The sequence below is a fragment of the Amblyomma mixtum genome, chromosome 7, assembly GCF_055824585.1.
Source record: "Amblyomma mixtum isolate Tamu chromosome 7, ASM5582458v1, whole genome shotgun sequence".
Lineage (NCBI taxonomy): Eukaryota > Metazoa > Arthropoda > Arachnida > Ixodida > Ixodidae > Amblyomma > Amblyomma mixtum.
This window is the reverse complement of record NC_143018.1, coordinates 22,302,228-22,324,253: the sequence shown is the minus strand read 5'-3', so window position 1 is coordinate 22,324,253 and position 22,026 is coordinate 22,302,228. Positions and strand designations below refer to the sequence as shown.

Here is a 22,026-nt window from a genome sequence, read left to right as displayed (position 1 = left end):
CGCTGTTTCCTTCTCAAAACTGGGAGCCCGAGGACTGCTACGCCATACATGCGTAGCCAGATTAGCTGGGTGATGTATGTGCTGTGCAGTCAAAAAGGAAGATGGTTGAGAAAGGGGTCAGAAACTTGTATCCCGCGAGACTGCTGTACTTCAACCTTCGTAAGAGCCGTCTCACGAAATGAGTGGATTCCAGATTGGACGTAGGAGATTGCACAGTTGTCTGAGGAAAGCGTTAATGTGTATAGCAGGTTCGTAGCAGGGTAGTGCGTGCTAAAAATAGTATGCTCGAATGGGATCAAAACATCACGCGACACAAATATGTTCAGTTTAAGCTTATCGCGCGATAAAGAAAACTGAGGAAGACGCACGAAAAACATTTTTTTTTTTAATCGTGCCACATACCCTTCTTCCCTTTCTCACGTGAGCCGCCGTGGAGCAGTGCGTATTCGTGGGCGCTGTGGGTTCGCACGTCTGTGTTAAGCAGAACATAAGAAGAGTGAGAGGGAAAGGAACGATTTTCTAAAACGTTTGAATCGTGATTGAAGCTTTTAGATATTTCGCTAGTTTCGACAGCTAAAGGTCTTACATGATTAAAAGTTAAACTGACTGATATCATACCCTTTTCGCCCTCTTTCCCAGCGCTATCCTTATCGTGCCTCAAGGGGGTGGCGTCGAAATGCGTAATCCTTGATATATCGCTGATATCGATGATATCGCTGGTCTGAAGACGTCGGGGCGGCAACATTTCTTAATACCGCAACCATAGGCGTTCGGAGGGAGGGAGGGCAAGTAGAGGGGGGGGGGGGGGGGGGGCGGCTACCCCTTTCCTGGAATTTCAGATAATTTTTTATACACTAACAGAAAACAACTACACTGCTTGATTAGCACGCTTAGGTGATAGTAGCTTTTCGCATTTTGCTTATTAAGTTCAATTCTTTGTTCATTAATAAAATACAATGGATCTTCTCCAAGCAATCACTAACTTGCTGCTTCTAATTTTTGTTTCATGTGCGTAGCTTAGACTACGAATAGTGCCTTTTTGGTGCTAACCTAACTTTCTTGCTACGCGAGACGCAACCAGAGCACTCTGAATTTGCCGTCATCACGCACATATGATTCTCCAGATGGTTGCCAGTATTTAAAGAGCCTTGACTAGAAAGCACGCAGCCTTCTTTAAATTGAATGCAGCCGGCGGCGATGTCCATCCTGTTCTCGACCCCCGTCGCTGGCTGGTATCCCCTCTTCTGAGTTGTTTCTCTGCAGGCAGTAGATCACCTAATACAGTTTTCATCGGAAGCGTTCGACCTTCCCGACTGCCGTAAATAGCATGCTACAATGCTCTCGAAACGTAAGAAGCGCCGTAGCAACGATCGGGTACAACTCAAGAACGCAGCGGCAGGTGCTCCTCAAAAAAGACCCGCCTCGCCAATGGCGTCGATAGATAGTCGTGACGTCGTGGTTAATCCCGTTAATCCATGGTTAATCCTTTTTAACCTGCAAGCCTCCCGCAATATACCTTAGCGGGAGCCTATAGTTGACCGCGCGCCTCGCCGTCGCGGTTCAGTGGTTATGGCGCTCGGCTGCTGACCCGAAACACGTGGGTTCGATCCCGGCCGTGGCAGCTAAATTTCGATGGAGGCGAAATTTTAGACGCCCTTGTACTGTGCGATGTCAGTGCACGTTAAAGAACCCCAGGTGGTCGAACTTTCCGGAGCCCTTCACTACGGCGTCCCTCATAGTCTGAGTCGCTTTGGGACGTTAAACCTCAATAAACTAATAAACCAAACTATAGTTGACCGCGACATCATGACGATCGGTCGAAGAATTTGGCTGGTGGGTCTCCTTTCAGGGGCATTTGCTGCTGCGTTATGAAGTTATTAGGTTATACCTGACAATAGGAGGCCCACGACGCGTCCCAAAACTGCTCCAGTGACTCGCAAAGTGACTTGCTGATCTCTGATATCCACTTGGGCATACAGCAGAATTGAGCAAGGCTATAGACGCAGATGGGTGGACTCACCGCCTGTCTGGAGCATGAGGTAGGCGATGATGAGCAGGTAGAGGACAGTAGTCATCAACGCGAAGAACACCGCCTGCTGCATGCTGCGCGGTCAAAACAGCCATTGACTTAGTCATCATCACAAGCAGACATGTGTGTGCAACGACAGGCGCTGGACCCTTATAAAAATTGCATATAGACTGTCTATAGACTTCTTTTAGACTGTATTGCCTTCCTATACCAGGTGTCCCAGCTAAATATAACCAAGCTTTTAAAAAAACAAGGGGTGTCCTAGACGTCTGAAACCAAATGAGGGTTGTTTAGAGTCGCGTGACCTAGTCTGCAGTATTTTTTTCGTTCCTCAAGGTTTACTAATTAGCTCAGCTTAATTAACTAACTTTTTAATTATTGACTTGAGGAACAAAGTGTAAATGGAAAAATTCTGGATCGCTTTGAGAAACAGCTTACAGGGACATTTGCAGCAAAGTAATATTTACATAAAGTAGTTTTACCGGCCTTTAACCACAACCCGCACAATAAGAAAAAGCTTCCACATGACAACTGTGCCACTTCAACGTCCCAAGACGCGCCTTAAAGAATAAAATTCGTTTTTTCTGAAGTCCTCTCTTCGATGAGACTTTGGGTTCACATTGGGGCAGAGAAGTGAGCGAGCAGCTGGTCACGTGACAACTTTATTTTAAGGCCAATAAATGAAGCTACGTAAATCGTAACTTTACGGAAACAGCACTACTAGCGGTTTTTCGAGGCGATCTAAAACTTTTTCATTGACACTTTCTTCCTGAAGTCAATAATTAAAAAGTTAGCTAATTAAACTTAACTAATTAATTAACTTTGAAGAGCGAAAAAAATACTCAAGACTAGGACACGCGACTATGAACAACCCTCAGTCGGTTTCACTGGACTAGGACACTTCGCCTTTTTTAAAAGTTTGGTTACATTTAGCTGGGACACCCGGTAGATGTTTCCCTTCGTCTAATCATAGTCTACAGACTGTCCATAGGAAAAATTCTACTGATAGAGTACAGCCATAAATTTATTGATTGCCTAGAGACTGTCAGTTGGGTTTCTATAGAATGTTTCTATAGAAAGTCTATATACTTTATAAACAAAAGAACATCTACAGTCTATAGACTGTCTAAAAAAATTTTGGTATGAGAGGGTAATGTGCCTGGTGGCTCACATTAGCTTGTGTGTCAGAAAAAAAGGAAGAGGCGGCATTGTCAGACATTTCCCGTTCACCCTCCGCTCCCGTGTCCTTTAAGGCAGCCCTGAACATCTTAAGCTTGCTGATATACCTCAGTCAGAGGGCACACTGCACTGCTGTGAAGAAGAGGACTGTTTAATAAAATGGACGGTGAAGTGTAGTGCTCACAAGCGGAGCGCACAAGCAACATCCTCTTCTCCTCTCGCATATCTATAGCATCATCGTAGCACAGTACAGAAGCCGGTCCTAGGAAAAAAACGTCACCCCTTTCCTCCACTCTGACAGTGGGCAATGCTGCCGATTGCGATCTTGGAACGGGGAAAGGGTGATCCTTTTGGTATATATACTAATAGCGGGCACAGTGACTGATCTTTGAGCGCGTCTGAGAGGCGTTTTAATGCGGTAACATTAAAAGCCTGATCCGGAAAAAAAAAGTGTGTCGTCGTTCATAAAATTCGCCCATTGGTTGGAGGAAAGTGACGTCACCAGATCGTATTAGAATCCCTTCATGACGTCACTTCCGGTGAAGTCACCAACGCTTTTAATGCTCTCGCAATGCCAGCATGGTAGGTAGTTTGGTGTCTCTGTGAATTTTTTTACCTGCCTATTTTGTTTCGTTGGTATTGCTGAGGTGAATAGTTTAATTCTTTCATTCTGTCTTGCTCTGCGTCTCTAATTAGCTCTGGCTCTATGGGAGGACTGTCATGAACAAAGGTCTAGTTAACAGCATAACTATATTGCACAATAAACCTGTGCAGTTAGAAAATTTTATGCTACTAGGCAAATGCAGATGCTCTTTTGCGCAGCGAGACTGTACCGTGCAGCTGGTAAACGCGCCCCACTCACAGGTGGCCAGCATTGCTCTCCTCCAGGGTCTTCGACATGAACCGGAACTGCAGAGAAAGCACAAGTTGGACGGCCATACATTTCTGCGCGAAGACTATGAAAACATACCTCAGCGTAATAACTAGAATAATAACTAATAAATAACTAGAAGAATAAGAATGGGGTGGAGCGCATATGGCAGGTTCTCTCAGATCATGAATGGCAGTTTACTAATATCCCTCAAGAGAAAAGTATACGCTTAAGTTAAGGACAACGCTGAAGTTAAGGACAACGCAATGGAAAGAAAAATGATAGGTGTAACATTAAGAGATCGGAAGCGGGCGGAGTGGGTGAGGGAACAAACGCGGGTCAGTGACTTCATAGTCTAAATCAGCAGGAAGAAATGGGCTTGGGCAGGGCATGTAGTGCGAAGGCAAGATAACCGCTGGTCCTTAAGGGTAACGGAGTGGATTACAAGAGAAGGCAAGCGTAGCACGGGGCGGCAGAAAGTTAGGTGGGCGGATGAGATTAAGAAATCTGCGGGAATACGGTAGCCGCAACTGGTGAAGGACAGGGTTAATTGCAGAGACATGGGAGAGGCCTTTGCCCTGCAGTGGGCGTAGTCAGGCTGATGATGATGACGATGACCTCAGCGTTAGGCAAATTAATCCTCTCGAAACCACTGGCAGCTGCAAACACGACACCCCTTATAGTCGAGCTGCGGCCTGTTCGAGCGCGTGGAGACTCAGAAGTCTTTATACGTGGATGGAGTTTCGCCCATATTCTGTTGCTATTTGCATAACCCTGCAGATTTCTGTAATCAGAAAACATTGCATGGTTGGATTGGATTCGTTGGATTGCACGACATGACGAATCAAAGTAACTGAATATAATCGGATCAAGTTGCCGCCAATGTCGATGCAACGTAGATACTCCGAATAGAGGCTGTATATGAGGAGGGTTCAGAAGCATAGAAGTGGTGGCGAAGCAGAACATTGTTCCGAAAAAAAAAAGGGTGTATCCGGTGGGCGTAGGCAGACGTAACATGATGTTAGGAGCTACTGAGTGAACGAAATCTCAGCAGAAACTACGAATGAACCTGCTCAATCAGAGGCGGTAGCACTCACCATGTTGAAGCGAAGGATGACCTCTTCTGTTTCTTCAGCTCCTTCTTCTTGTCCACTGAAACACTGTATATCAATCGGAAATGTAGTTCAATAAACAGAACACTGATGATTAACTGTTTTTTATGTAAACTTGAACCATTGCTATGTAACCTTAAGAGGTGGAATGTGCCAATGAATACCGAAACTAGTTTTGAAGGTTTTAAAGGTTGAGGATCTTCATCTTCACCTTGACTGCTACACTCAAATTAACCGCATGTCATTGCACACATCCCTTTCGACTGATTTTACGCGCCAATATAATTTCGCTATACAAGTGGCCCTGTGGCTAAAAGGCATCGAAAAAAAAAGTCGAAAACAGGTCGTCAAAGCAAGTTTTCAAAAGCCGTCGCGGTCACCTCGTTAACCACAACTCGAGACCACTGAATGTGCAGCTGCACTACAGGCTCTGAACCACACAGCTGTCAAGTGGAGTTAACTGGACAAGGCCCATCCACAAGGAAGCAGACACAAGCATTAGTTTTTTCTGTGTTTCACGGCACATGATAGAAGAAGATGAATTCATTTTGCACAGAACTACTTTTAATGAAATCCACTCCTTATTAAAGTTTTCTGTGTCCAGTGTGTGACAGTGTCGTATGTATGCAATAAGCACTGGATGGATCACCAGCGCTATCCTTTGCCATTCTTCTAATCTGCGATTATCCTGCTGTTGAATAAAAATTTAGACGCATGTACCAATCAGCTGTCAGAAGCACTACTCCCTATATGCCGTCTGTATTTTGTCCTCTTGGTCCTCTTTCGTGCACAGCACAGGTTCAACGTTCATTCCAAGACGCACTTACTGTTTCCGCCTGCTGAGCTCTGAGTAAGCCACACAGGCTTAGCAGTGAGCTATCTGAGAAGGTCGTCGTGAATTCCTTTAAGTTGATTTGCACGCTCTCGTAACAAGACACTGAAGTTTCAGTGTCCCCATGATAGAGACATGCTGTACATAACAACACGCCTGCATCCGACATAAGTTACCTTGATACTGCTTCTTGAACTGTTACTTTTTTTATTTTGCGCATCCTTAAGGCTCAATGGGCAACAGCAGAAAGTGTGGCAATGTTCGAGTTGTGCCGTATAATAAAAGGGTATGGCCAGGGAAAAAACAGGATATGGCACGGCATTCCACAGTGGAGCTTACATCAAATACAAAACTTAGCGTGCACACTCGCAGACAAGGTGATTAACATAGCCAATGGCTGCCACGTGGTCAGTCTTTAGACCGTCACTGGAGCTGCTCTCCATGCCTTATGCCGTAACTGCGAATTGACTTCCACATTAATATTATATTTCAATTTTTACAGCAGTCTTCGCCTGCCTCAACCACAGCATCAATATAATGAGCTTTCACTCAGATGGAATTTTGTTGTAACTCACATAGACACTATGAATGGAATATCTTTATTATGAACCACAGAAAAATGACACCAGTTCTCACTTCAAACATTTGTGCTTAACGCACCATCACCCTCTGCAAGTTTTCAGCAAGGAGGGAGCCCAGTGCCATTCAGTGTAAAAGATGTGATGTAGATAAATGGCACCACCCTACTGAAACGTTCCATGCGAGTATCTGGTATAGAATTATGGGAATATGGAGTCCATATATAAGAATGTATAGACATCCATATGATTTCTGTATGAAGTCTATAAGCTTTCTATAAAATATTGATACATGCCTTCCCGCCTTCACTTTACGGTCTGGTGTTCTCTACTAGCGCAACTTTGTCAACAGCGAAGAAGTGTTCCTACTTGTCGTACCATCACAGCTGCGGTCTGAGATCATGAGTGCCTGTCATGATGCACCAACCGCCGGCCACCTTGGTGTCAGCCGTACACTCGCGCGGATTAGACAAAAGTATTATTGGCCCAGGTTACTCCCATCGGTGCGGGCCTACGTAAAAACATGCCGGGAATGCCAACGTCGGAAGACTCCTCCATTGAAACCGGCCGGATTTCTTCACCCCGTCGATCCACCGAAGACCCCTTTCCAACAAGTGGGCATTGGCCTCCTTGGTCCATTTCCGAAGTCTTCGTCTGGAAAGCGTTGGATAGTCGTTGCGACTGACTACCTCACACGGTACGCTGAGACCACGTCTCTTGTCAAAGGCGCTGCTGCTGAAGTGGCGCAGTTCTTCGTCCACAACATTGTCTTGCGTCATGGAGCACCCGCCGTTGTTGTTACTGACCGGGGAACTGCTTTCACGGCCCGCTTAACCAAGTCCGTGATGACTCTGACGCACACGAGCCATCGACGTGCTACGGCGTATCACCCGCAGACAAACGGGTTGGTAGAGCGACTCAACCGCACACTAGCCGACATGCTATCAATGTACGTTGATGTCGAGCATCGAACTTGGGACGCCATTTTGCCATACGTAACGTTTGCGTACAACACCGCCCTGCAGGAAACAACCCGACTGACCCCCTTTCAGCTTGTCTTCGGTCGGCAGGTGACCACTCCGTTGGATGCTATGTTGCCCGTCGACCCTTACTGCGACTCTGACATCGACGTAGACACCTTCGTTCAGCGTGCTGAGGAAGCGCGGCAACTGGCACGCCTGCGAATTAACCGCCAACAGGAGACAGACGCCGCTAGGTACAACCTTGGACGCCGTTTCGTCAGTTACGCGCCTGGAGACCTTGTGTGGATTTGGACACCTGTTCGTAGCCGTGGGCTTTCTGAAAAGTTGCTGCGCCGATACTTCGGCCCTTACGAAGTAGTGCGCCGCATCAGTGAAGTGACTTACGCAGTTGCTCCCTCCCTGACAGCTTCTTCATCGCGCCGGTCGCACCGAACTGAGGTCGTGCACGTTGTTCGCATGAAGCCTTATCACGACCGGGTACGTGACTGAACTGCGGTTCCCTGCAGCTGTGTTCTGCCCTCTCGCTGTCTTTTCTCTCCTAGCCGCATCGTGTCGATGCTGCAGAAGAGGGGGGCAGTGATACATGCCTTCGAAGAGACAGTAGTAGTGCATGCGCTAGTAGAGGAAGAAGTTGGTTGTCTCTCGCGCGCGCGCTCGAACCACTGAGGGACCGCCGCAGGTTTTTCCTCTCTGCGCCCGTGTTCTATTCGCGTTGCACGCTGCAATATCTATACAACGTCTATAAAGAATACATGACGTGGTAAGAAGTCCATACGATACCATACGCGCTTTCCATAATGTCCATACCGACTCCACATGCTCCAGTCTCACTGCACATAATTCATATGGAAATATATGGAATTATCGGACTCGCGTTACGGAAACTTTCAGTAGGGCAGCGTTCACGCTAAGTGCGAAGTGGCCTTTATTGTTGAAAAATGACACTGAAAAAGCAAAAGTGGCCTCTTGTATAAGGTATTGAGTTCAGCTGCGTCAAATGCCTGTCATTCATGTGCTTCATAACAGCAGCATTGTTGGGCAAATGGTTTATAAAGCATCCCTCGTACGCCCCAGCACTTACACGAGAGACGAACAATGCCACAAGAAGAGCACCCAGTGGGAGGGAACTGGTGTGAGGTGATACCTGCCTTCCACGTCTCAAGTCCATGGCTTTACCACTTGCCATTTTGACCTAGGCCTGAAGATGTTGCTACGAGCGACGAGGCTCCTTTTAGGGGGCTTGACTGCAGCAGGGCCCCATTTTAAGTCTCTCGTTCGCTGGTTCCACCGTGTTTTGCGTTCCCTGTATTCTTGGCTTCGTTGCCAATGTCTAGTTCGGGGCTCCTTCTTGGTATGCAGACAAGAGATGATGTTGTCTAGCCTAATCCACCGTTCGCACCTACGAAATCTTGCATTGCGCCACTAACCCGAATCGTGTGGAAAAAGCAAGGTAGAAACAGCACCAAGTTTTTCAAGGCTTTTATATCCAAGAAAGCGTGCAAGGGTACAGATGACCGCTTTCTCGGCGGCGTCTTACTTTCGCGATTGGCGATTGGCACTTGTGATTGCAGCGCCCCGATGCGGGGCAGCAGCCATTACCGTCTGCCGCAATGGGGCCGAGGCATTCTTGACAAACTGTGTGCACCTGGCTCTAGTACTGGGTCGAAACGATGTAGGCCCTCGAATTCAATGGTACGTGCTGCTGAATTCGTCGCTGAAATGCTCATTAAAAGTGAAAGTGTGCATGACAAAGTGAATATGAAAAAGTTAAAATCAAAAAGCGCATATGAAAAAGTTAAAAGCAAAAAGTGCATATGAAAAAGTTAAAATCAAAAAGTGCACATGAAAAGTTAAAATCAAAAAGTCCACATGACAAAGTCCACATGAGAAAGTCCACATGACAAAGTCCACGTGACAAAGTGCACATGAAAAGTTAAAATCGAAAAGTGCACGTGACAAAGTGCACGTGACAAAGTGCACATGACAAAGTGCACATGACATAGTGCACATGACAAAGTGAATTGAAAAGTGAAAGTGAAAATTGAAGAATTAAAAGTAAAAAGTAAAAGTGAAAAGTTTTCAGCAGTCATAGCAGCACTGGCAAGGTCTAGTAGGCAACGGAATGTGTGTAGGGTATAGACGCGCTGAGATGGGGGAAAGCTCGAAAAAATGTGCGCGTGGGGAGAGGAATGGGCGCATGCCAACGGGAGCATTATCGTCTTTGTCTTCGCCACTGGGTGGAAACCATTGAATGACTTCTCTTGACGAAACGGTGACACCAGGTCGTGTGGACGAACAAGCTTTGTGGCGGATCCAAGATCGCAAGCGGCAGGGCAGAATCCACGAAGACCCAGCTCATCGTGCCGTCGAAGCCAGGAAGAGAGTGATAGTGCATGCCAGGGGTGGAGCCAAGGGTGCTTGGCCAAGAATGGAGCCAGGAAAGAGCCGTGCTCGTGATGCTCCACGTCAGCTGCGGGCCGAACCTACAGCCGGGCTGCGGGTGAAAGAGAATATGAACCCGCGCTTAGAACGATGTCTGAGCACATGCCACAGCCCTTATAAAAAATGGTCTATAGGCAGTCTATAGAGTTCTCACAGACTATTGCTTTCCTATAGATATTTCTTTGTGCATTCACTCTCTATAGACTGCCTATAGACAAAAGTCTACTAAAAGGGTATCTACAGATAAATCCAAATATCTATAGATTGTATCTATAAATCTATAGATTGTCTATAGACATTATATAGCGTTCGTATTACCTATAGACTTCTCTAGTATTTGTCTATAGAAGTTAGACAGAAGTCTAGTGACAGTGTTTGGATTGTATAAAAAGTTTTATAAAGGTACGACAAAATATCGAAAATCCTAAGATTCAAACGTATCTGTCAATCGACATCAAGGCAAAATGATTTAGTCGTGAACATTCGGCACTCTGTGCCGCCAGAGCTGTCACTGAAATTCGTGTGGTAGATGGTAGCAGTCTAACGATTTTTTAATTTGTTAGCGTTAGAAGGGTCTGCGTGAAAGGAAATGGCGACCGCCGTCTGTCAGTATCCATTGGAAAGGCTACGAACGAAGTTAGCATACTACCCATCCGAACTTAGTTCACTCCCTGGGATATAACGAACGTCTACAATGCTATCCTGGATATAACGAAATTTAGTGTTTTAACCTCGGATATACCCAACCTAAGTGTTCCACCCCGGATATAATGAACTTTTGTGCGTTAACCTCGAGTATAACAAAATTTCGGGTTTAAACTTCGGATATACCGATAATTCGCGTGTTACCTCTGAATATAACGAAGTTTCGTGAGTGAATCTCGGATATAACGAGGCCTAACACGGGCCTCTAGCACTTCGCCTCTATACAAATGCGAGCGCCGCGACCGGGATCGCACCCGCGTCTTTCGGGTCAGCAGCCGAACGGCGTAACCACTGAGTCACCACGGCGGCCTCGGAATAGATATGGTGGAGGACTAGCTAAGAAGGACAGGTCAAGAAGGCAGCGCCGAATGTCCCTCAAAGGAGGCCCTCCAGCTAAAGGCGTCGACCGGTTCTCAGTACGTCGTGGCTGAAATGCAGCAGATGCTAGGCAGGTTAGGGAGGAAAGGGAAGAAGACGTTCATTTTTCCCCGCGCCAGGGGAAGTGGGTTGTTCGGGTTCACCAACACCACACGGGACTCGTCACGACACAGACAAAGAACTGTCTCCTTCCACTTCCTGGCCAGCCTCCGCTGCATTGCCACACGAAGTTGTCCGCGAGTACAACGTGAAATCGCAGGTGAACAACAAGTGCCTCCGTGAAAGGGGATTAATCGTGTTTTCAGAGAATGAAAGGAAGGCAGAACTTGCACGTCAGAAGATTCCTCTCGACAGCTGGAGCAGCTTCGCTGCCATGGTGTCCGAGAAGACGCTTGTACCGTTGCACTTAAGCAACCTGTACTTCCAGTACAGAACCTGCAGGAGAAAATATCGCATGTTCACCACAAGCTGCAACAAGTGACGAACACGAAATAGCTGCGCGAATTTCACACCAAGAAGGACCATGATATCAGTCATTTTCGTGTAAAAAAAAAAACAAGTTGCGGGGATTGGTCTTATCGTAACGAGCTGCTCCTTCCCCTACCTTATGGAATCGACATCAGTTCTTGCTAGTTAGCAGCATGAATATACTGCCGTACTGTAGAGGCGTCGGTTTTTAACATTAGGCCAAATTAATATACAGAGAAAAGTTAAAAGGTTTAACGTCCCGAAGCAACTCAGGCTATGAGGGACGCCGTAGTGAAGGGCTCCGGAAATTTCGACCAGCTGGGATTCTTTACTGTGCACTGACATCGCACAGTACAGGGGCCTCTAGCATTTCGCCTCCATCGAAATCCGGCCGCCGGCGCCAGGATCGAACCCGCGTCTTTCGGGCCAGCAGCCGAATGCTGTAACCACTGAGCCACTACGGCGGCTTGAAATGGAAAGGGGACCTGTACTCTTACTGGAAATGAACAATGCATTGTTACGTTTGTGCGCTCAGGAAACATAAAAACCATACAGACCGGGCAATCGTCGCTTGCCTGTGCGACGAGCTTGGCCATCCGTATCAGTATTGGCCGGAAGATCATTAGTGAATAACCACTGTGGTATTCCATCTGGCGGTCCCAGCTGCAAATATAAAACAATGTATCCGGTGCTGACATCCGCTGCTAAACAGCAAATTACGAGCTCTAAAAAGCAATTTCAGTGAGAGTGCCAATAATGACGTTTCGGAAAATTTCAATTCTGGACCTTGGCAGGAGAATTTATGTACTACTTTATTCATAACGCAAATCCGAATACTCATGCCCTACCCTGATAATGATCCCCACTCTAGTGTGGAACATCTGATAGAAATAGGCTTTAGTCACATACAACAGATGCACTTCTGGAAATACATATGTGGATTAGCAAAGCTGGTTGTGTTCGTATTCGTGTCAGATAACCAACCTTCGTTGCTTATATGACACAAACTGTGTATTGACACCGAGTCATACAGATTACAAAGGAGGTAGAGAAACCATGAAGAACAACAGCAAGCATTTGAGACATTACCTTGGGCGTTTTTTTTTTCTCAAAAATATGCAAGCAGTTCACCTTTGCATTGTTCCTGGAAGCGGCATTGAGCGCTGCTTATTTCAGACGAGCGCACAGGCAGCTTCCAGAAAAAAATGCTACATCAACTAGCAACTCAAAGCGCTTTATTAAGCTTTTTACCACTCACTTGCCTTTTTTTTTTCTGGTCTTTAAAATGGAAAATAAACATGCTCAGCCATGCCAACTTTGAGAAGGATTCATACCAGTTGCGTGGCCTTTCAGAAAGCCGGAACGCGCAGTAGAGAGCGGCGGCAGCCAGCTTGGAGGGTTTAACCCATGCCATGCAGTAATCGAGGAGGCAAACTTCCAGAAAGCACATGGCCGTGACTTCTTCCTCCGGGCTTGCCTGTGCACAACAAGAAAAGAAATGGCAGCCAAAGAATGATTAATCCAAAGATCTGTAGCAGTTAAAACGGTAACCATTGCTCTAGCCTTGTCTGTAAAGAGCTAACACCTATTTCTAAATGCGCGATATCAAAAAAAAAAAAAAGAAAGCGTCACAGTTCGTCACAGTCTTTGCCAAAGCTCATTTGTCAAATGAAAACAAACTGCCTTGACCCTTGTAAATAAGGACGAATATTTTTGCGATTGGTGTCAAGGAACAGTTTACAGAAGAACAAGACAAGATTTCATCCAAAACATATTCTGCTCTTTTGGTGAGCACCGGATATCGTATTTACTCGCATACCGATCGCATCTCCTATTTTAGCTGTCAAAAAAAGTACCGTTTCTTTTCTCTGGCACGTAAATAGATCAACCCTTTCTTTTGGCGTACATTATGCTCATAGCGATATTGATGACAGCAGGCGCCCCCACTTTTTTTTTTTTTTAATGCCGGAACAACTATGCAGTAATATGAATTTTTGCCGAGCGTAATGTTTGGAAACAAATCCAAGAACCAATAGCTTGGTTTATTGGAGTTTAACGTTCCAAACCGACTCAGGCCATGAGGGACGCCATAGTGAAGGGCCCCGGAAATTTCGACCACCTGGGGTTCTTTAACGTGCACTGACATCGCACAGTACACAGGCCTCTAGAATTTCGCCTCCATCGAAATTCGGCCGCCATGACCGGTATCGAACCCGCGTCCTCCAAGAACCAATAACAATAACGGCTGTGTGTCCCAATTGATTTCTCTGTTCTACCTGCTATTTCAGTCATTGCAGCAACTTGTCGCAGTTGGGGCGCCCCACTCAATGCTTTGTGCTAGTCTAATACAGCTCAGGAACGGGGCAGCTTTTCCCCGTTAAAGGACTCTCCCTTCCAGCCAATGGCGTCGCCCGATTCTCATGACCCTGCTAGCGTGACAATGCAGGGAGCGAAATGGGTCCCTCGACGGGCAAAAGCCGCTTCGGTCTTGAGTTGTACCGGACTATAACGCGTCATAGGTTGTTCAGCAACGTTCGTTAGCGTTGCTCGAACCGGCCAAGAAACCGGCGCAACGACTGAAGAAGGTCACTGGTTGGGTTACCCTCGACTCCAGATGCAAAGCTTGCATAGTGATCGGTGACAGCAGTGCTTTGGTGAAACCGGAGAGCCGCATGTGGTTCAAATTCATTCACAGCGAAGAGATCGATGACACGGACATTCAAACGCTGCGGCGCGTCTGCGGTGCTCATTACGTAACTGAGGGCTGCGTATCTGCGCAGAATCGTTCATTTCCGAGCTGTGCGGCATATGCGAAGTAGACAAACTGCTTCAGATTTTAATTTTACGGTGAGTTGCGAACTCTATTGGACGCAGCTCATTCCGAATAGGCGCACGGCAGCCAACGAAGTTCTCTTAAAAGTTGAATTGAAGGATGTGACCTCGCCTGGTCTCGGATCTAGAAATGAGCTCTGTGGGCATGCTCTTCGTTATTGAGTTCCTTCCCCTCTGGTCCACGCGCAGTGTTCACGAAAGACGACGCAGACAAGGATTACGTGCATCATTCCCCCCTAAGCCCTGCCACGGACAAACCTGGGCAGCCTGGGAGTTTCGGAGCAGGAAGTTGAGGGACAAGGGCCACGACAGGGAATAGTTCAGCGTCTGGAGAATGTCCTTCTCCATGTCCAGTAGTTCCGCAGGCGTGATCCCTCGCAGGCCGTTAATATTGCGCATGTAGTCACGACGCCACTCACGCCCACTGTATTCTTCAAACTTGGCCGCCACGTAGAGCGAGGCTTTCCACAGGGCCTCCATCTTGTGCTCGAGTACGCCGGTTTCCTGCACAGGGAAATGCAGGACGGGCGGGCACCCAGAACACCCTCGAGACAGCCCTCATTCGTAGTAGCTTCCTGCATAGCTTGCAGGCGCAAATGTCTTCTACCGTCACAGTTAATAAACGACGCAAAACCCAAGTGAGAGTTCTTTGACATCATTAAACCTTCCGTGCATGAAAAACTTGCTGATGCGCTCGTTGACATTTGCTCCAAGACACAGTTCTATGGCAAGAAAAGTGTGGCGCTAACGAGATTAACCTTGTGTTTGGTGCATGATGGCCTCAGTCGTCTATGCGTCATGATGCCCAACTCAACATGCTCACAAAAGCTCGACGATATCGAAAGGATAAAGGTTGAGATGTAAGCGAGAGTTCGCGCTGAATAGAATGCTCGATTTTCATTTAAATAATATAAGGATGCATTTGGGACAACAATCTGCTCCGCAGACAATCTCGAAATCCATAGGAAAGTGCAGTGAATCAACTGCGAGAGAAAGACTGAAGTATCCCTGCCACAGCAATCGCAGCACGTAGTCGACGCTGCCAGTACGAGCCACTGGTAAAAGCTGCAGCATGGATAGTGAAGACAGTCCGCTGACTGTCGCTGTGCTCCCTAGACCATTGAAGAAGTAATATGGCATATGCCAAACCGGTAAAGAAGCATTATAATTGCGATAAATTATAATTAACTCGGTAGTTAGCGTCTGGAAAGCAAGAAGTGTTGAAATATGCAGTTGGGGCTTGTCCCAATAGTCATATTTTGAGATAGCAATGATTGATAGACAAAAATTTGGTCGATCATGCTTTATCGCAGTAAGCGCTCCACCACAGCAAAGCTAAAGGCAACGAAGAAAGCAAAATTCATATATTGGCGACAGCTTCTCTTCGTTTTGAAAGCGTTGTCATGTTTTCCAAGCATTTGAATTAGTAAACATGCGAGTGAAACTGAAGCTTTTTTCCACAGTAAAAACCCACTACAACCGAACCTCGTTACAAAGAAACGGTTTATAAAGAAATATTGGCTATAACGAAGGAATGATGATTCTCCTTGTAAACTGTCAACATGCATGGGCTATAACGAAGCTACGGTTATAACGAAGTAATCACGGGGCACGTTCATTTCGTTATAAACTAGCCCGCCAGTTCATCCTGAGCAAATTCGTTATAAAGAGGTTCAACTAAACTGCCAAACCCGCTCGTCTAGAACATGCGAAGAAACGGCCTCGAGTTCTATATTACATATATATCACCTTCTCTAATAAAAGGAACTGCTCACATATTTAGTGAGGGATGGCTCATTAGTACCTCGAAACATGACAGCTTTACCCATGTCAACGCACCTGTCGCATGATCTTAATTGAAAGCTCGTTCACGTTGATCCCAGCGTTCTATTTGATAACAGGTTCAGTTTCGCTCTGGGCGCTGCTTTGTGACAACAAGGTTCACGTGTAAGGGTGGTAGTAGCCTCACTAACCATCATGTAGTGGTCCACGATCGAAACAGCCCGAAAGAGCGTCTCTTGCGTCAAGTCCATCACGTCGTGGAGCTTTATAAGCTCTTCAACACATCGGGAACGTAACTCGGGTTTCACATGTTGTTGCAGGACCATGAAAAAAGGTTGTACGGGCCGTTTCTCCTGCAATGAAGCGGCATGATAAAGAATGGATTCAGGCACAAACTGATAGCATCGATTTTTCAGTTGACAATGGCAGAACTTGAGAGCACAAGTAATCCTTAAGTTGGTTCCAGTTTTATAGGGGTTCAGGGTTAAAGGGGATTTAACAAAGTTTTAAAGCTAAAAAAGTTCTTGCGCGGGTGCAAAGGGCGCGTGGCGCGCAGTGCTGATGCAGATGACGTGTGTAGGGCTGGTTTTGATAAGACAGCGGAGTGTTTGATAAGGCGGCATTGCAGGCGGCCCAAAAGCTTTCGATGCTTATCTTCAATCAGGAAGTGATCTGGTGCTAAATCATAGTGTTGCCAGAACAACAAAAAAAAAGTTTGACGAAACCGTGCAGAAAGGCGTTATTTTCGGTAAAAATGACATCCGTTATCAAGTAAGCCTGCCCTATGAGTCTAGCCGGCCTTAGTATTTCAGTTTAGTCTTCTTTTAAGATAGCCTACCTGCTAACTTTTTCCGGTGCACCACCATCGGGAAACAAGGGCATTCAGACAAGAAAGGGTTGACTTTACACTGGAGTGCAGCGCACTAATGCCGATAGCATTAACATAACGCAGTTACAAATCGCAGTAAGGCGGTACCACAGGAGAATTTTTCTCCCCGTGTTTTTTTACAGTTCGTGGTTTTTGTGCTCACAACGCTGCGTTAAGAAGCGCCTCTTTGAAAGCAAGGCATGGTGCTTACCTCTTTTTCGAACACGTACTCGTAGTAATCCCATCTATATTCCGAGCAGTAATCAATCTCGCTGCGATCGTCAAAATTAGTGTAAGGATCAATGTTCGGAACCCTAAGTGGCGGTGGGGCGGTCCAGTACGTCCATGGCTGAGGCGGAGAATTCTGATTAGGGGCTGCGTTCGGGACCAGCGCCCGCACACCGGCTTCCAAATGTGCTGAAGACGACTGTCAGACGAGATAAGAACAGAAACGGCAATGCATTGGGAATTAGTAACCGGACCAGCGTTCCTCACTGCTGTCGAATGAAGGCGCATTCAGCGATCACTTTTATTGATGCTCATTCAAACGTGCTGAATTCCTGCTCATATTTGAATCGCAATATTTCTTCAGCTAAAACATTTGTATGAGGAGTAGAACAGTAAAAATTGCCGCATAAGCGCAAACTTCATCAAATATTTATTTCCACCATGTGCTACAGTTTGAGGGCTACGGGGGAAAAAAAAAACTGCCAACGGGCGGCTCGACGAGTCCGGCCTCATATAGTATAAGGCAGCGTCTAGAAGCACCAAAGAATTAACAGGCGATAAACAAATCAAGAAACTTGATGAAAGCAGAACAAAAGAAAGACTTTAGTCAGACAAACCAAACACCAGAATAAATTAAATGAGTTCAGCCAATCAAAAAACATGTTTCTATGTTTATCAGTGTTATGAAAATTTAGTGACTGATAACAGTTTGAAAGTGATGGAAAAGAATGCCACAAAAGCTCCATACCAGAATTCAAGCGTGCTACAGCAAACTTGCAGTTGTCTTCACGTCTAGTAGCATAACATTTCTCATTACTCGCTAAATGTGCCAAGGCATCTAGACTATGAAACGGCAGCGGTATAGCTTGTGAGCTGTAATAACATGAGCACTGAAAAAAGTCTGCAGTGGTTGCATTATAACCAGCATTGCACAGGTAGCGTAGATACCGTTTTTGCATATGAAATATTTTTTTGTGCGTGTTAGAGAATGCAGTTGTGCTCCAGACAAGTTGACAGTAGTTGACGTGTGAATAGACGCCCAGATTCTCTCAACCATAAACCAGGCATAGAGTCAGGAATTTTTTCGGGAGGGACCCACGGTAACTTAACCTCTGGCTGGCGGTGGAGGAGTGCGGACAGTTGGCTGAGCGCTGAGAAAATAACCGGGGGGGGGGGGCATTCCCCTTCCCTTCCGGGATACGTGCCTGCCATAGAGAACAGTCGTTATAATCGACGCCGGCAATGAGAACTGACTTCCGCGTTTTTTTTTTTCTGCGGTGAAATCGCGAAAAGATTAAGAATGTTTCAAATCACGTGGTGCCGCAATAAGCTCGTTATCGCTCGAACACATTTGAAGATCGTGATACTACAGAGTTCTGCGAGAGCGAGACGATGATCAAGTGCAAACTATAAGCCGGCTTTGAAGTTGGACGTCGTCACCTCCTCAAAAACTTGAGAAAGAGGGGCACCAAAAGAGACTGGTAACGACATTGAAAGCAATCATTCAGGCCCTGACCAAACAAACAGACGGGAAGGTTTGATATGAAGGGCGAAAACAGTGAAAAAAATTATCAGTAAGACAGACAGTAACTGCTTCACTCCATTGTTTTTGTTTTATTTATTTCATGCTGCAGATCATGTTACAGATCCAAGAAGAACAAATACGTATGTAGATATTACAGATCCAAGGCAACAAGTAAAAAGAACAACTAAAAAAACATGCAGAATGACTGCGCGGTGAGTCATCGTGTCGGTGAATTCCACTCGCTCATGGTAGACGGGAAAAAGGAGAAGTTAAACGCGTCAGTTCTTGCAAAGTACGGGGTACGTGAACCGGGATGATGGTGACGTGTGGTGAGCGTAGCTAAAAATCATAAGTAGGGTGCATGATCAAGCGTGGGAAGGAAAGAAAGGGGAAAGAAGTTCGTTTGTTTTGTTTGTTTATTGGGGTTTAACGTCCCAAAGCGACTGAGGCTATGAGAGACGCCGTAGTGAAGGGCTCCGGAAATTTCGACCACCTGGGGTTCTTTAACGCGCACTGACATCGCACAGCACACGGGCCTCTAGAATTTCGCCTTCAAGAAATTCAGCCGCCGCGGCCGGGATCGAACCCGCGTCTTTCGGGCCAGCAGCCGAGCGCCGTAACCACTTAGCCACCGCGGCGGGGCAAAGGGGAAAGAAGTATTCGTTGTAGTGGAGAGCTCTGAACATTTCCGGTCACCTCGGGTTCGTTAACGCGCACTGATGTCACATTGCATGCGGGAGTATTTTGAGTGAGCTAAAAGCAAACTGTTCTACAGTCCTCCGTAGGGCTAAAGGTGCCAAATGGCGAGAGCGAAAGAAATAATGAAAACCAGACCAAGAAAGAAGTAACCGAGTAGCGCAGGTGAAGTTGGAATACTTATACCGGGTGTTTTTTTTTTAGAAGGTCCAAAATTTTAGAAAAAAGGTAAATTGCTTTAGATTTGGGCGCCAGGCAAGAGGAAAACTGCCTTAATTAGTTCGCTGATTAACTAAATATGTGAATTAACTTTTCTAATTTTTGTTCTAGGGGATATGATGTATTCGCAGAATTGGAGATCGTCCTCTAAACAGTCCAACCGCGAAGAAACAATTTTAATTAAAAATTTTTCACGCACGTTACGAGGCGCGAAAAAGTCACCCTAGTAGGCATCTTCACACCGTAACGCAGCGGCGGGAGCGCCTCTGACGTAGTTCACTCCGCCCTGCGCTTTGCGTCACGCGTCCCGGACTGGCGGCCTGCGCTATCGCTGCTTCGGTCCGCGGCCTCACGGAATGCCGCGCTGGAACAAAAACGCATTGACACAAAGTGCAGGGCGGAGCGAGCTACGTCACAGGCGCTCACAGACGCTGTGTTACAGTGTGAAGCCGCCTACCAGGGTGACTTTTTCTCGCTTCGTTACGCGCGCAAAAACTTTTTTCATGAAAATCTTTTTTCTTGGCTGGACTGTTTGGAAGACGATCTCCAATTCTGCTAATACAACATATCCCCTAAAATAAAAAAATATGAAAGTTAATTAACGTATTCAGTTAATCAGCGAACTAATTAAAGTAGTTTGCCTCTTACCTGGTGTCCGCCGTAGCCCTCAGTATAGCCCCAGGGTTAAAATAAATCTAAAGGAATTTACCTTTCTTTAAAAATTTTGGACCTTCTAAAAAAAACAAACACCCGGTATAGTGCGCGCAGGCGAGAAAAATTATCGTTGCGAGACCAGACCTGTGCTTTGAGGGAAGATGAAAGGAAAGCCTGAGTCGTAGTGGCGAGCTACACCACACCACATGTTGGAGTTGCGGTGACGCTTCGGGAAATTCATCACCGGGAACGCCACACTAAGGCGAGAGATAGGATCTTTTTGACGGTGAACGCACGAGAGAAGGCGCTAGACGTAAATGCCTTAATTTTACATCACTGCGACGGACATTAGTAATTGCAAAAAGAGTGCTAATTAGCTAGCGAATGATTTGAATTACCTTGTAATTAACGAAGTTTGGCTGTTGTTGCCAATGAGGAGTTCCTAGCCACGGAGGAGACGATGATGCATGAGTTTTTAAAGCGAAGAAAAATTTCTGAAGCCGTACAGCGGGGAAAAATCTCGTGCTTTTTCCGCACTAAACCGAAACTGAGCGCTCGAAGAGCGCCAAAAGTCTAGTGCAAATGTCACATCCGCTGGTGACGTGTTGCAGTGACTGCGGCGGACAGTTCGGAATCGGCGTGCTATTTTCCCTGGCTAGCAAGCCTCGACGCTAATCTTAGACCGTCGTTATCTTTGGCTTCTTCGCTCGGCTTTAGAAGAAGGCTACTCGTCGCTAACTAAGCGGCCGTCGATTTTGAGAACCCTGATAGGCACTGGCCTTGCTCTCTGCTTGTGCAGTTATAACCCCGAGCTCTTTTGTTCTTCCTTTCACCCCACGCTTGCTTCGTTAAAGGAATAAAGTCACACCTCTATGAGTGTGCAGATTTATGTTTAGCGGTTCTCGACATGCATTGCGTAATTTCAGTTCAGCGTATCTCTTAACTGAATCAGCAGGACAGCTAAAGTAAACGAAAATGACTATGGCTGAAAACTTTCTGGTGTTGTGGCCCGACGTTCCTTGCTACCTGATGACCCATGATTTGGAAATTTTGGCTACAGGTATTTAGCAGTTCCGAGTGCTAGAACAAACATGACTGAACAAAATTTGTATATTTAAATGTTTCAGTTAGTTGCAGCCAGATTCAGGCGTTCCCCCACGAAGCGGATATCATTTGGGACTAACAATTTTTACACGACGTGCTCGAACTACTTTCCCTCTACTGAGATGCAGAGAAGGCGGCGATCTTTCATGGCGTTCAGAGCAGATATATATAAAAATAACATGTCCGACACTGCGACGTTAAAGGTTTGGTTTTACTTTGGTGAAACTTGCGCACATTTAAGTAATCCGAGACCCTGACACCACTAAGGCCATGTTTCCCGGGCACCACCAAAACGAGCACCTCAAAGGCAAACATCAACGCTTTTTTTTATTTTATCTATTACAAGTACCTACAGCACCCAATGGGCATTATTAGGCCTCATTCTCACAGTCGACCTCCTCTACGGCACGGCGACGACGGAAACCGCGGCCACAACGGAGTTATGTTTGGGTAGGCACTCACTGCTCCCACGTGACTCTACGTCAGTGCCTTTTTTCTCTCCCGCATGAAAAAAAAAAACAGCGTGAAAAAAAAAAAGAGC

General features: G+C 46.2%; 1 protein-coding gene across 1 annotated transcript; it reads right to left on the bottom strand.

Annotated features, from left to right (window-relative positions):
* Nucleotides 1–11,442: 11,442 nt before the first annotated feature.
* LOC149335248 (G2/mitotic-specific cyclin-B-like) lies at nucleotides 11,443–17,625 on the bottom strand. The gene is made up of 4 exons (XM_089553898.1): nucleotides 17,271–17,625; nucleotides 16,383–16,544; nucleotides 14,668–14,913; nucleotides 11,443–11,544 (listed from the first exon to the last, which is right to left on the bottom strand). The coding sequence occupies exons 2-4, from the start codon at nucleotides 16,515–16,517 to the stop codon at nucleotides 11,443–11,445; spliced, it is 483 nt and encodes a 160-aa protein (XP_089410024.1). The 5' UTR covers nucleotides 16,518–16,544; nucleotides 17,271–17,625.
* Nucleotides 17,626–22,026: the final 4,401 nt, after the last annotated feature.